Below are 12,508 nucleotides of genomic sequence, written 5' to 3' on the forward strand. Positions count from 1 at the left end.
CTTCTACTGGAAGATCTAGAATAAACAAGTCTCACCTCCTCTCTTCCTTTGTTTGTCTTTTTTTTTTTTTTTTTTTTTTTTTTTTTTGAGACAGAGTCTCACTTTGTTGCTCAGGCTAGAGTGAGTGCCGTGGCGTCAGCCTAACTCACAGCAACCTCAAACTCCTGGGCTCAAGCGATCCTCCTGCCTCAGCCTCCCAAGTAGCTGGGACGACAGGCATGCGCCACCATGCCTGGCTAATTTTTTCTATATATATTAGTTGGCCAATTAATTTATTTCTATTTATAGTAGAGATGGGGTCTCACTCAGGCTGGTTTTGAATTCCTGACCTTAAGCAATCCGCCCACCTCGGCTTCCCAGAGTGCTAGGATTACAGGCGTGAGCCACCAAGCCCGGCTCCTTCTCTCTTCCTTTGTAAGAGTGGGGTCTTAGGAGGTGATATTATAGGGCAATTAAGGGCAATGCCTGTTTGTTTGCTTTTTTTAACATCTCACTATCATTTACTTTGTGGTTTTGAGGAGCAATGTTTTTGGAGTAAACAAACAAACAAACAAAACAAAACCCCAAACTCCTAGGTCCTGGATGTGCCACCTAAGCTATATGATGTTGGGTGAATGGCTTCTTCTCTCTCAGCCTCAGTTTCTTTATCTGTAAAGTAGCCATGGTAAGTGGCCTTGGGTACGGCATGAGAATGAAATGAGCTAAGCTCAAAAAGCACCTGGCATGGTTTCTGGCACATAGAGAGCACTCCCCAAATGATAGCTGTGATTTTTTTATTATTATTATGCCAGCAGCAGCTAGAGCCAGATGTGACTTCCTTTGCTTCTGGGAAAGTTCCTTTAATTACTTAAAACATAAGCGATGAGCTCCAAGGGAAGGGGGAGCAGGTGGGGGTGGTAGAGGTGGCAACCTGGGCGCTATGGGTCAGACAAAGCCAGGTGTAGGCATCTCCTGTCAGAGGCACGTGGTCTTTATGGCTTGGGCCCCCAAGAGGCAGCCAGCGCCAGAAATCTGGAGTCTGGATCGCCCCAGTCTCCAGGAGAATCCATCTCCGCCATGCCTCTGCCCCTGTCCAAGGTGCTGAAATCCACCCCACACCCATGGATCACCTGCTCCCTACCTTTCTGGTCCTCCAGCTCCACAAGTATACACTGATCATCAGCTACATAGGGAGTGGAAGTAAAAAGCACTTAGATATGTCTCCAGCCTAAGTTGCTCACAGTTCATAGGGAAGGAATTCAAGTACGTGCAAAAGCCTTAGGATAGGTGAGGACCGAGGCTGAGGGATTCATTTTCCTATATCCTGAGTTTCAATGGCATCCACCTCTTATCTTTACCCTTGACTCTTTCTCTTCTGCAAATGTTCTGCCCTCCAAGGCTGTGCCTTTCATGCCTTTCCCGATCTGACTGCAGCGGATGAGTCTTCCCCAGGGCAGCTATTTCTGTACTTGCTAACATCACAGAGACAGAAGGACTAACGATCAATATTTTGTGGTGGAGGGAGAGTAGGATATATAGAGAGAAAGCAGAGAGGGTCAGGGGTCTCTGAGAAGTGAGGGCACCACCTAGACAGGGGTGAGCTCCTTGTCATATTTCTGCATGCCCTCGTCCGGGAGCAGCACCTCCACCGTGAAGCTGACTTTCTTGGCGTGGACGAAGCTATAGGTGTTGTCGAAGCGCAGGACATCTGGTGGACAGATGGAAAGATGGACAGTTGGGCCTGGCTTCCTACTCTCTGCGTCCCTGTCCCAGCCACGGAAGAGGATGGGTTTGGGTTCCCACTGGCTTTTTTTGCCACGCTGGGCCAAGTTCCTGCCACACCTTTTCCCTTCCCCCTGGGAACTGCCACCTGCCACCCCTGAACAGGCCTGTAAACAGACACCGGCCTCCTCCTGGCATGTGCCCAGGTCTGGCTTTGGTGGCACCAACTGGCAATGAGAACAATGGCCATCACGTCCCATTGTCCCTACACCTGGACACTCATGGGAAGGTGGGGTGAAGGGGAATGGCTGGGGACATCAGAGGCCTCCCAGCCTCCCTGGATGGTGTGGGGCTCTGGGCCAGGCCTGCTGCATAACCTTTCCCTCCTCACAACCACCCCAGGAGGCAGCGGTTGTCACCCCTAGTTCACAGGTGAGCGAACCAAGGGTCCTCCCCGGATTGGTCAGACTTTGCCCAGGGTCATGCAGCTACCCCTGGCGCCACACTCAGCTTCGGGGCTCTGCACACATTGATTGGCTTCTCAGACCCAGTTTCCTCATGAGGAAAACTTCACCTGCTCTGTCGTTCCTTGCCTGTGTCCTGCGGCCCAAGTGCCCTCAACCCGTCTGGGGCCTGTGTGTCTCTTGTTCTTGGTACACGGTAGGTGCTCACGACTGTGGACTTGGTGTGTGACTTTGTAAATGAATGGCCCTAATCTAGGCTGTGTGTCTCTGGATGGGGGTTGTCACTGCCCCTCTGTTTCCTCCCCTAAACTGTGGGACAGATGGCTCCAGTCTTCCAGGGCCAGGGCCCTGCCGGGGCACTTACAGACACCAGCTTCTGAGCAGGTGAGGCTCCCGTCCTCGGGCACCATGTGGGCGTTGTAGCGCTGGCTGGGCAGAGCCTCCACCATCTCCCCTGCCCGCTGCCGTTCCCCCATCTTGGTCTTCAGGAAAACCCCAAAGCCAATGTCCCCACCATCTGATGCGAACTGCCACCTGCGAGGGGGAGAGGGGAGGGTTGCTGCTCAGCTTGATGGCTCCCCCAGGGGTTAGGGACCAGCCAAGGGTGGGACAGTGGCCTGTGCCTACCTGAGGACACAGCCCGGAAACAGGATCTCGTATTCCACTTGGTGCGAGGAGCCGCGGTTGATCTGCACCGAGTGTTCGTACTGCGTTTTCACCTGGTCCCGCACATACATGGACTTGGGGATCTCCCCCCCGTAGTTGATCTGTGGACATTGGATGGGTGGTTTGCCCCCCTCTCCTGGCCATCGTCTGTGTTTCTCCTGCCTAGACACTTTCGCCATCTCCTGGAAGTATCCTGCTCATCCTGTTCTCATCCCTGCCCCCTCCCTCAAGCTGTCTTTGACCTTCCAGGCTAGGCCAGGGCTTCCTCTGGAGTGTCCCCTTCCAGCACCTCCCCCAGGTCAACATTCCCTCCCTTCTTGTTCGCCTTTACAGCTGCTGAGAGCTCACAGGGTCTCTCTGCAGATATTTGCAGAATGAACGAATGGGGGGGAAGGGAACCCAGCTTGACTCTCTAACCTCCCCTGTCCTGGGGAGGCCTCTGCATACCTTGGTTAAACATTTGGGGTTCCCATCTGGGTCAGTCAGGGTTCCCCCAAACTGGGCAGGCAGTTCCTCAGGACTGATGAGTTTCAGCAAACCTTCCTTCCAGTTATCTGGGAACAGGGGGATTGAAGGGTGGTTGTCAAGCCTGGAGGGGACCAATCAGCCCACCAGGGTGCCCTGAACATGGGAAGAAGCCCTGTAGGAGCTAGGCTGTCTGGGCCAATTCCCCAACCTCCCAGGCTTTGGGCTACAGGAAGTGCCCTTCTCAGTATCGTGTTACTGTGGAAATATGTTTCCCCTTGGCTGACAGGTTTGCACGATCTTGAAAATCCCCTAGTTATGAGTAGTAAAGTAAGAGTTGTCTAATTGTCTCGATAAGTCTTGAAAGCCCAATGAGGTTAAAGACTTTGTTGGGGTCACTCAGTGAGTACGAGGCATATCCCAGTCAGACCTCTTGGTGGAGGATGGGCAGCACTGGGCCTTTAGAGGGACCCTCCCCACCCCCACCCCCTGCTTAATCACCATGGCTGTGATGCCCATGAGTGCCCTTTATGCCCTAGCCATAGCTCTAAGAGTTCTGTCTCCTGGCTGTCACCATTGCCCCCACCCTGTGGCTAATGCAGGCCACATGGCCTGGGTTACATGGCCACGGGAGATTCCTTCTCTCCCGTAGGATAAAGGTGAAGACCATGATGCCCGGCGCATCAGGGCCAAATGTGCAGAACCTTGTGGGGCACCTAGGGGGGCAGAGGCCTTGGACTTGGGGTCTGCACTGTGGCATAACTCACACCGCTCCAGGATTTGGTGGGCTTAGAAGGCATGGGCCCGGGCCCCTCAAACCAGGCTACCTTGTAATCCACCAAGCTCCCCATCCCACTGGAACTGTGTAGAGGCCAGAGGCTAGGGTATCAGGAAGGGAGAGAAAGTAAGGATTTGTAAAACACACTCCCACCCCCTGCCTCTATCCCAGGTCCTTAATTCTCCTCTGATCTGACTAGTCTGCTTGGGACAAATTTACCTCAAAGCTCAGGGTCATTGGTTTGAGTTTAAGAACTATTTCCCTTCTCTCTCTCTCTCTCTCTCTCTCTCTCTCTTTCTGTCACTTTTAAATACAACTATTCTTCCTACTTGTAAAATTAATACATGTTACTATACAAAGTTTAGAAACTATAGAAAAATATAGATAATGAAAGGAAAAACCACATTATTTCTTACCATCAACAAATTAATATTTTGAAGTGTTTCCTTCCAGAAGTATATACTTATTTTTATAAAAATAAAATTATACTGACCATAGCCCTTTATAATCCACTTTTGTTTTTACTTAGTGACATTTTCCCATGACATTAAATATTCACTCACAGCATTATTTTCTCATAGCTGCCCATAATCCATCAAATGAATGCATCATTATTAACTTATCCAGTCCCTTCCTACTGGGCCTCCCTTCTCTGATTCGTGACTACTCTTCCTGTTTTTCCTCCTCATCCTCCTCAGCCCAGGTTACCTTTAGAAGCACTGGGGTTATAAGTGTTGAGAGGAAACTGAGGCCCATAGACCAGACATTGATGAGCAGCCAAAGTAAACTGACAAGGAGGTAGGCGTGGAGCCCCTAATCCCCAAAGGGCTATGGCAGAGAACAAGATGGAGGTAACTGATAGGCTCCAAGGTAAGACCCACCTCACTTTCGGAAAGAAGGAACCTCTCATTCTAGGTGATGTGTGAAGTTTTGGGCTGGGCGATGAGCCAACCTGACTTCAAAGATCATGTAGAGAATGAACTTGGAACTACTTACTTCCCAACACTACTATTTTTCTGCGAGTGTCCTCACTCAGGAATGGTTTCATGAGGTTGTAGCCCACGGGGAACAGTTTGGTGGCTGGAGAGATACAAGTAAGGATAATGGGAAGAAAACGATGTCATCAGGCCACTCCCCATAATGGTTATGGCCAGTGATCTAGAGGAGTCATGAATAATCCTGGCCAGTTCCAATGTCCTGCACCCAACAAAACATCCAACCAACAAGTCAACCAGCCAAAAGCTAGCCAACTAACCAATCATGCAATTAATCATCCAATCTGTCAACCACTCACCCACCCAACAAGCCAGCCAGCCAGCCAAACTTGTAATTAGCCACCAATTCAGTCAACCAATAACCAGCCAATCTACCAAACAGCCAACCAACTAGTCAACAAGCCAGTCAACCTGCCAACAAATAATCAACTATTTCAGTTTACCTTCTAGCCAGCCAACCTACTGAATGAACAGGGAATCACCAAGGAAATAAACCAACAGCAAACCAATCAGCCACCTGAACAGCCAGACAACCACCCAACCATTGCCCTCTCCAGCCCGCCAACCATCCAAATAACCAGTCAGCCAACTATCCAAGATTCAGCCAAACAACAAACCACCCAGGCAACTAACCAACCTACCAACCAGCCACCCAAACAATCAACCAAAATGTCAACCAGCCCCCCAATCAGTCAACAAGGCTAACAACTAGCCAACCAACTAGCCAGACAACTCTCCAACCAACCACCAGTCAGTCAACTAGCCAGGCAACCAACAAGCCAGTCATTGGACAACCAACCAAGGAACCAATTGACCAACCAACAGTGAGCCATAAAACCAACCAATGAGCCATAAAACATGCATCCATCCTTCCATCTAACCACCATTCACCCAAACAACAACCACCCAAACAACAACCACCCAAATATCTATTGATCACCGACCATGGCCCCAGGCCGGTGAGGGATATGACAGAAGTGGAGAATCAGAGCCCCTGGATGAAGATATATAAGGCAACTAGAAGGCCCCAGAAGGCAAAAACAGAAAAGGAATTGTTGGGCTGTACCAGCAGCCAGTGCCAGACGCAGTTTGAGGAGGGAGGGACCATCATGGCAGGAGAAACGAGGGAGGATTCCCAGAAGACCTGGGTGGGAGCTGCCTCCTCTTTCATGAGACCAACCATGGAAGTTGCCATTTATTGAGAACTTACTCTGTGCCAGGCATGCTAAGTGATTTGCATGCAGCCAAGCAACCAACCTGTCTCCCAACAACCCTGGGACAAAGGCACTGTTACCATCCTCGGAGGACAGATGAGGAAACTGAGGCACAGGTAAGTGAAGTCACTTGCCACACACCTTTTATGATGAGCATGAACTTCAGGGTCTCTGGATAATTCTCTTCAAGGAGGCCAAAGAACTGTGCAACCAAGAAAGACCCCATCAGAGCCCACATCTCTTCTCCTACCTCCACCTCCTTTGCAATCCCCTGTCTGGGGGTTGCAGAGTCTGTGCAGGGATTTTTGTCTTGCCGTCACCTCCACTGGCCCCTGGAGGAGACCTTCTCACCTCAAACTATTATAACCACATCCTAATAATACATACATAGTAATCATTTTTAGAGTTAATGTTATAGTAATGATAGCATAATAGTAATGACTACTAAATGTGAAATATTTGCCAAGCAGTGTGTATACACTTTACACAACAACTCATTGAAGTATCCCTACATCACTAGTCCCATGTTGTGGGTGAGGAAACTAAAGCATGGCGAGGTGAAGTGACTTGCCCGAGTCACAGAGCCAGGGGCGACAGGCCTGGGAAGGGTTCGGCAGAAGCTGGCCCCGAGGTCTCAGCATAGTGTCTTTCCTGAGACCTCTTACGTGGGATCTTCTAGGAAACATAGTAAGGCCCTTTGGGTCCTGAGTCCCAGTAATGGGACCCAGGGAATTGTTTTTACTAAATCTTGGATCCAAGTGAGCAGCAGTGTCACAGAGGGCCAAGCTGGTCCTCAAAGCAAGTGGCAGGTGCCCACGGGCCTTGCCTTACCTCCTGGTACACTTCCACCAGAGGTTTCCAGAAGTGCTTCAGCCCCAGGCCCTCACAGTCAAATATCATCACGATGGTCTCAATCTTCTTCCCCAACTGCAAGGATGAGAGCAAGGAGTGTTTCCAGGGTTCAGGGTGCAGGCTTGGGAGAAGATGAGCCAAGTACATGACCTCTCAGGGCTCCTTTCAGCCCCCATCCCTGTCTGTCCACACAGGAGCAAGTGGAAAAAACAGTGAATGCATTTCCCAATCCAGCCATCTATTCATTCATTTAATCATTCATCTATCCATCCACCAACCCATCTATTCATCCATCCATCCATCCATCAACCCACCCACCCATCCATCTACCCATCCATTCATCCATTCATCCAGCCACTCATTTCTCCACCCATCCATCTACCCTCTTATACATCAGTATATGGTGCAGTGGCATGATCATTTCTCACTGTAACCTTGAATTCGTGGGCTCAAGCGATCCTCCTGCTTCAGCCTCCCAAGTGGCTGGGACTACAGGCACATGTCACCATGCCCGGCTAATTTTTTCTATTTTTAGTTGCTCAGCTAATTTGTTTTTTCTATTTTTAGTAGAGATGGGGTCTCACTATGTTGTCCAGGCTGGTCTAGAACTCCTGAGCTCATACGTTCCTTCCACCTCGGCCTCCCAGAGTGCTAGGATCACAGGCATGAGCTGCTGCTCCTGGCCAACATCAGCTACCATTGTTGAGAAATATGTAACAGGCCCTGTGTGCTAAGCCACGCACTCGCATTATCTCATTGCTTTGAGCCATTATTTATTATCACCCCTGTTTTGTAGGTGGGGAAACAGGCTCAGAGGGGGGAGGTGACTTTCCAAGGCCACAGAGCTGGTAAGCAGCAGATCCAAGACCCCTCTGACTGGAGTAGTGGTGAGCACAGCTGTGTTCTTGGAACCGTGCCCCCGGCAGCTCACTTGTCCCCAGCCACCCGCCCCACAAGGCCTGGGCCTCACCCGCTCTGTCTGCAGGTCACACTCATGCAGGATGCGCTCGCAGTCCCTCATCTTGGTCTTGAGCAGGTCTTGCTTGGTGACGGAGAAGAGCAGCCCCTTGGGGTCAAGTGGCCCAATGATGTCATACCACACAGGACAGCCATCACGGTCATAGCCACACAGACCCCCAGGCATGTACTTCTGGATCACCTGGTCATGGAAAAATACACAGAACATGGCATTACACACCTCCCCGGAGACCCCCAGACCATGCTGGCCTGGAGGGCCCCAACCTACAGTGCCATGGTACAAAGCACTGTCCCTCCCCTGCAGAGCAGCTCGATGTCCTAAATGGGAAAAAAGGGGTCCTGCAGGGGGGGGGCCTTGCTTCCAGTGCTAAGTGGCAAAGCCAGGTCTCAGCCAGGCCTGGCTCAAGGTGGTCTCCTTAGTTCTGCCCCAACTTCTCCCATGTTCATTTCTGTAGCAAGGAGTTGGGTTTAGTGACAGAGAACAAGGATTCTGGAGGTCTACAGATCTGCTTCAAATACAGACACTGCTGCATCCCTTCTGTGTGTCCTTGAGCAAGTGACACCACCTCTCTGAGCCCCATTCTGCCTCCTCTTCTGTGAAATGATTTGGAAAATCCTTCTCTCTTGGGACTGTTGGGGAAAGTCCCCGAGTTAAGGTTGGCAAGGCACGATGCCTGCCCAAAGCTCGTGCCCCACAAATGAAGCTGTGACCATCACTCTAAAAACACTATGGCGGCACTGCTCTCGTCAGCGCCTTGGGGGGGCTCAGTGTCTTTTCCACCCAGACGGGATGCTTTGAGCAGAGCCCTAGGGGGAGGGGCACAGAGGTGCGGGCTAACCACGGTGGTTAAGAGCCCAGATTTGGGAGCCAGAGAGGTCTGAGATCAAATCCCAGCCCTACCTTGGGGCTGTGAGACTACAGGCAAGTTGCCTAACCTTTTCTGGACCTCAGTGTTCCTACCTGTAAAATGGGGACAATAGTACCTACCTCATAGGATTGTGATGATTAAATGAGCTCATGCTGCTAAGGTCTCAACCCTGTTCTGGACCTTGCAAGCCCCCAGGGGCGCCTGCAGGCCCAGGAGGTTCCACTGGTCCCTCAGACTTGCTGCCCTTTACTCATAGTCCCCAGTGGCCCAGAGGCTGCTTGGGTGGCATGTCCATGAAGGACTGAGGTGTGTGGGGGGTGTTGGCTCACCTCTGGGGGCTGCCAATCAAAGATGTGGTCAATGTCCATGGTCTTCCGGAACTCCATGTACTAAAAGAGAAATGAGGGTGAGGCCCCACTGGGCTCCCAGCACCCTGAGAAAGGGGAGGGGAGCAGGGGTGAGGCATGGATCCCCCCATGAAGCCCCTCCCTGAATCCTCAGGGCAGATGGGCCTCACCTTGCGGAGCATGGCCTCCGATTTCTGCAGATCAAAATTCCGAGCTGTGGGAAGAAGGAAGGAAGGCATGAGGTGGGAAAGAGGATGCCTTGTCTGCTCCTGGCCAGTGGGAGCTATGGAGGACACTGGGGGCCTGGGTAGGACCTTGCTTCCCTGCCCCCTCCCCTCTTCTGGACCTGAACACATGAAGCAGACCGTGAGAGCCATGGGTCATTCTGGGGCAGCTGGACCATGCCCCTCTCGCTGCCCCCGGTCCCCACCTCCCCTGCCTCGGCCCTCACCTCGGAGCCAGCGCAGGAGGAAATAGTCATCAGGGTTGGGCAGGGCAGGCAGCACGTCCTGGACATTTTCTCGGAACTGAGAAGAGACATACTGGTTAGAGAGGCTCTCTCACATTAAGCCTTGGCCTCCAGACTCAAAGATCGCTTGCATCACCCCTCCTTCCATCCCACATGCAGTCTGGCCCACATTGATGGGCTAATGGATGAATAGAAGGAAAGATGGATCATTGAATAGGTGAGTGAATGGAAGGAGGATAGATGGGTGGGTAAATGGATAGAAAGAAGAATGGATGGGTGAATGAATAGGTAGGTGGATGGAAAAAAGGAAGGAGAATGGATGGATGGATGGATGGATGGATGGATGGATGGATGGGTGGATGGAGAGTGGGAGGATGAATAAGTCAGTGAATGGACTGGAGAGATGGGTGGGTGAGTGAAGAGAAATAGGGATGAATAGACAGATGAGTGAGTAGGAAGTTGAATGGGTGGATGGAAAGAAGGATAAATGGTTGGGTGGGTGAGTAAGTGGGTTGGAGTTTGGATGTATTCTTTCCCTCCACGTGTTAGCCCACCAAAACTTGTCTTTTACATCCCATCTTCTATAAAAACATGGTCAGTAATTATGTGTTCTCTCCCACCTTAACTGTGGGAATGACACCACATTGTTCTGTCTCCTGGTTTCTTACAGACTAGTCATCTTTCAGGATCCCAGGCAGGGAGGAGGAACAGTTAGAGGCAGAACAGCAGCATCCTTTAGCTCCCACCTAAGGGGCCTGGGAGGGAGGAAGGGGTGCCCAGCTTCCAGATAGAACTCTCTGGGACTGGCTCCTGGATGAGAAAAAGTTGGGCTCGATCCTGCGTAGGCATCACCCACACTATTGCCTGGAAGTGGTGCTAGTCACTCAACCTCTACCCTGGACAGGGCTGATGTCACTGGGCACTTTGGGACTTGACCCTTTGGGAGGTAACAGCAAAGAGACAATATCAAGGACACGTTGAATCAACAGAATGGGCAGTAATCTAGCCACTCCTTCCCACCCCACCCCCATCCCGTTCCCCCTGGGGCTCCAGGAGGAGGGGCTCTCACCTTGGCCAGGGTCTCTGCCTGCTTGGGGCTCAGGTCTCCAACTCTGCCGCTCATGGTGCCGCCTGAGGCTTCAGGAGTGGTGGCCACTATGGGCTGAGGCCAAGCCTAGTTTGTCAGCCCTGGCCCAGCTGGGGCCTTTAGCCCCCACTTCTGGGTGTGGCTCTAAGGACCTCCTCCTTGGCTGTTCGCATTGCACATTACATAATTGGGATTAAGCGAGGTCCCGTGCTTGGCTCTGGGACAGGTCTGGGGGGCAGGTGGGCACAGGAGGGAGTGCCAGAGGTCCCCTGCCAGGAGGAAGCAACGAGGAGGGAAGGAAGCTGGCCTCCTGTGGCCTGGGGGCCCAGGGCGGGTCCCGGGAGGACCCCCTGAGTGCTCCAAGTCCTCCACTGCCCTGGAGAAGGGACAGCTCTGGAGGAATGAAGACCACTCCTTATGAGCACCTTTCTCCCTGAGCCTCAGCCTCCCCTTCTCACCGGTGACGAGACCCCGCACTTAGGGTTCTCCAAAGGCCACCCCCCTACCCAGCTCTAATGGGGCAGGAGTCTGAGGCTGGGTCAGTCTAGCAAACAGTTACTTCACTTCATTGCGGGGGGGTTTGGTGGGAGGCTCGCATCCTTCTTTGGTAACCAACATCCAAAGTCAAGAAGAGGACAGAAAATGGAACTCAAAAGGTGTCCTTGGTGAAGGTTTGTGTTTTCCACGGGGCTGACTCTACCTTTCCTGATGTCTTTCAAATCACGCCCCACAGGGCTGGCCCTGAGGACCCAACATGGAAAAAGCCTAAGTGCCCCCCACCCTGCTGTTTCCTTCTCCAGTTGCTGGGGTCATGAGGACAATTAGGAGCTTTGTTCAGGAGTCTTGTCCCCTTGGACCTCCAGATAGGGACAGCACCCCTAGGGAGAGGCGGGGCAGGCTGACGGCCTTGGGTGGTGACGGTGTTTCTGGGGACTTCACACACCTGGTCAGTGAGGGGCATCCACCCGGAAGGACTTAGCAGTTCGTCCCTGCGAGGTGATGAGGGATGCCCAGAAGCTTCCTCTGTCCTTTAATTTCTGTCCTGCATTTGATGCGCCTGCAAGGCCCAGCCCTGCTCCCCATTCCGCTATAAAACCCCTTTTTCAAGATGGCGCCTCTGAGTGTCACTTGCCTCGTTTATAAAATGGGGCTTGCCCTGCCCTCTGGGGAAGGTCTAATGAGACATGGAGGCTGTCGAGGGCTGTGCCTGTCTCAGAAGCTCCAGGAAGGGAGCGACCCATAATCAATGACGGTCTATAGCAAAACCTTCAGCTCGAGACCGTGGCACGGCCATGTGGCCACATGTTCTTGGCCTTGCTGGGGGTCTCCATGGGCTGAAACTACGGGTAGGCTAGCCTCGACCCCAACAGCAGGGCTAGCTTGGACTCTTCCAGGTCCCCTACCCCTAGTGCATCCTGGGTCCCCAACCCTGGGCTACCATGGGCCTCTATTTTGGGCTATCTCAGGGCCTCTTTAGGCCAGCTGGTGTGGGTCAGTACCAGACCTCTTCCCGCCTGGCATCTTCCTCGCTCTGGGCTCCTGCTAGAGCTGGGGCCGGGAGGAGAAGGAGGGGCCCCCTCTGGCCGTTTCGCTCTGTCTGGGGCACCTGCTGCGTGTACTCAG

The 12,508-nt window shown here is 52.3% G+C and overlaps 1 protein-coding gene across 2 annotated transcripts; it reads right to left on the bottom strand.

The window, feature by feature from the left end:
- Positions 1-756: 756 nt before the first annotated feature.
- LOC105870932 (SEC14-like protein 3) lies at positions 757-10,979 on the bottom strand. Of its 2 annotated transcripts, XM_012763910.2 has the most exons (12): positions 10,868-10,979; positions 9,781-9,856; positions 9,500-9,543; positions 9,312-9,371; positions 8,106-8,294; positions 7,115-7,210; positions 6,425-6,485; positions 5,071-5,154; positions 3,279-3,385; positions 2,793-2,932; positions 2,530-2,699; positions 757-1,687 (listed from the first exon to the last, which is right to left on the bottom strand). In XM_012763910.2, the coding sequence occupies exons 1-12, from the start codon at positions 10,919-10,921 to the stop codon at positions 1,566-1,568; spliced, it is 1,203 nt and encodes a 400-aa protein (XP_012619364.1). In that variant the 5' UTR covers positions 10,922-10,979; the 3' UTR covers positions 757-1,565. The 2 variants fall into 2 exon arrangements, with proteins under 2 accessions (XP_012619364.1, XP_075852957.1); XM_075996842.1 differs by lacking the exons at positions 9,312-9,371; positions 9,781-9,856; positions 10,868-10,979 and having other exon boundaries at positions 1,566-1,687; positions 9,500-9,511.
- Between the last annotated feature and the right edge of the window lie 1,529 nt (positions 10,980-12,508).

The sequence above is a fragment of the Microcebus murinus genome, chromosome 22, assembly GCF_040939455.1.
Source record: "Microcebus murinus isolate Inina chromosome 22, M.murinus_Inina_mat1.0, whole genome shotgun sequence".
NCBI lineage: Eukaryota > Metazoa > Chordata > Mammalia > Primates > Cheirogaleidae > Microcebus > Microcebus murinus.

Bases quoted from the DNA above. Each gene is read 5' to 3' on its own strand.
- LOC105870932 (XM_012763910.2), bottom strand. From the start codon at position 10,921: ATGAGCGGCAGAGTTGGAGACCTGAGCCCCAAGCAGGCAGAGACCCTG. The intron at 2,933-3,278 runs GTATGCAGAGGC...CAATGTCCACAG, and splicing joins ACCCCAAATGTTTAACCAAG to ATCAACTACGGGGGGGAGAT. The intron at 2,700-2,792 runs GTAGGCACAGGC...TCCCCCTCGCAG, and splicing joins TTTCCGGGCTGTGTCCTCAG to GTGGCAGTTCGCATCAGATG.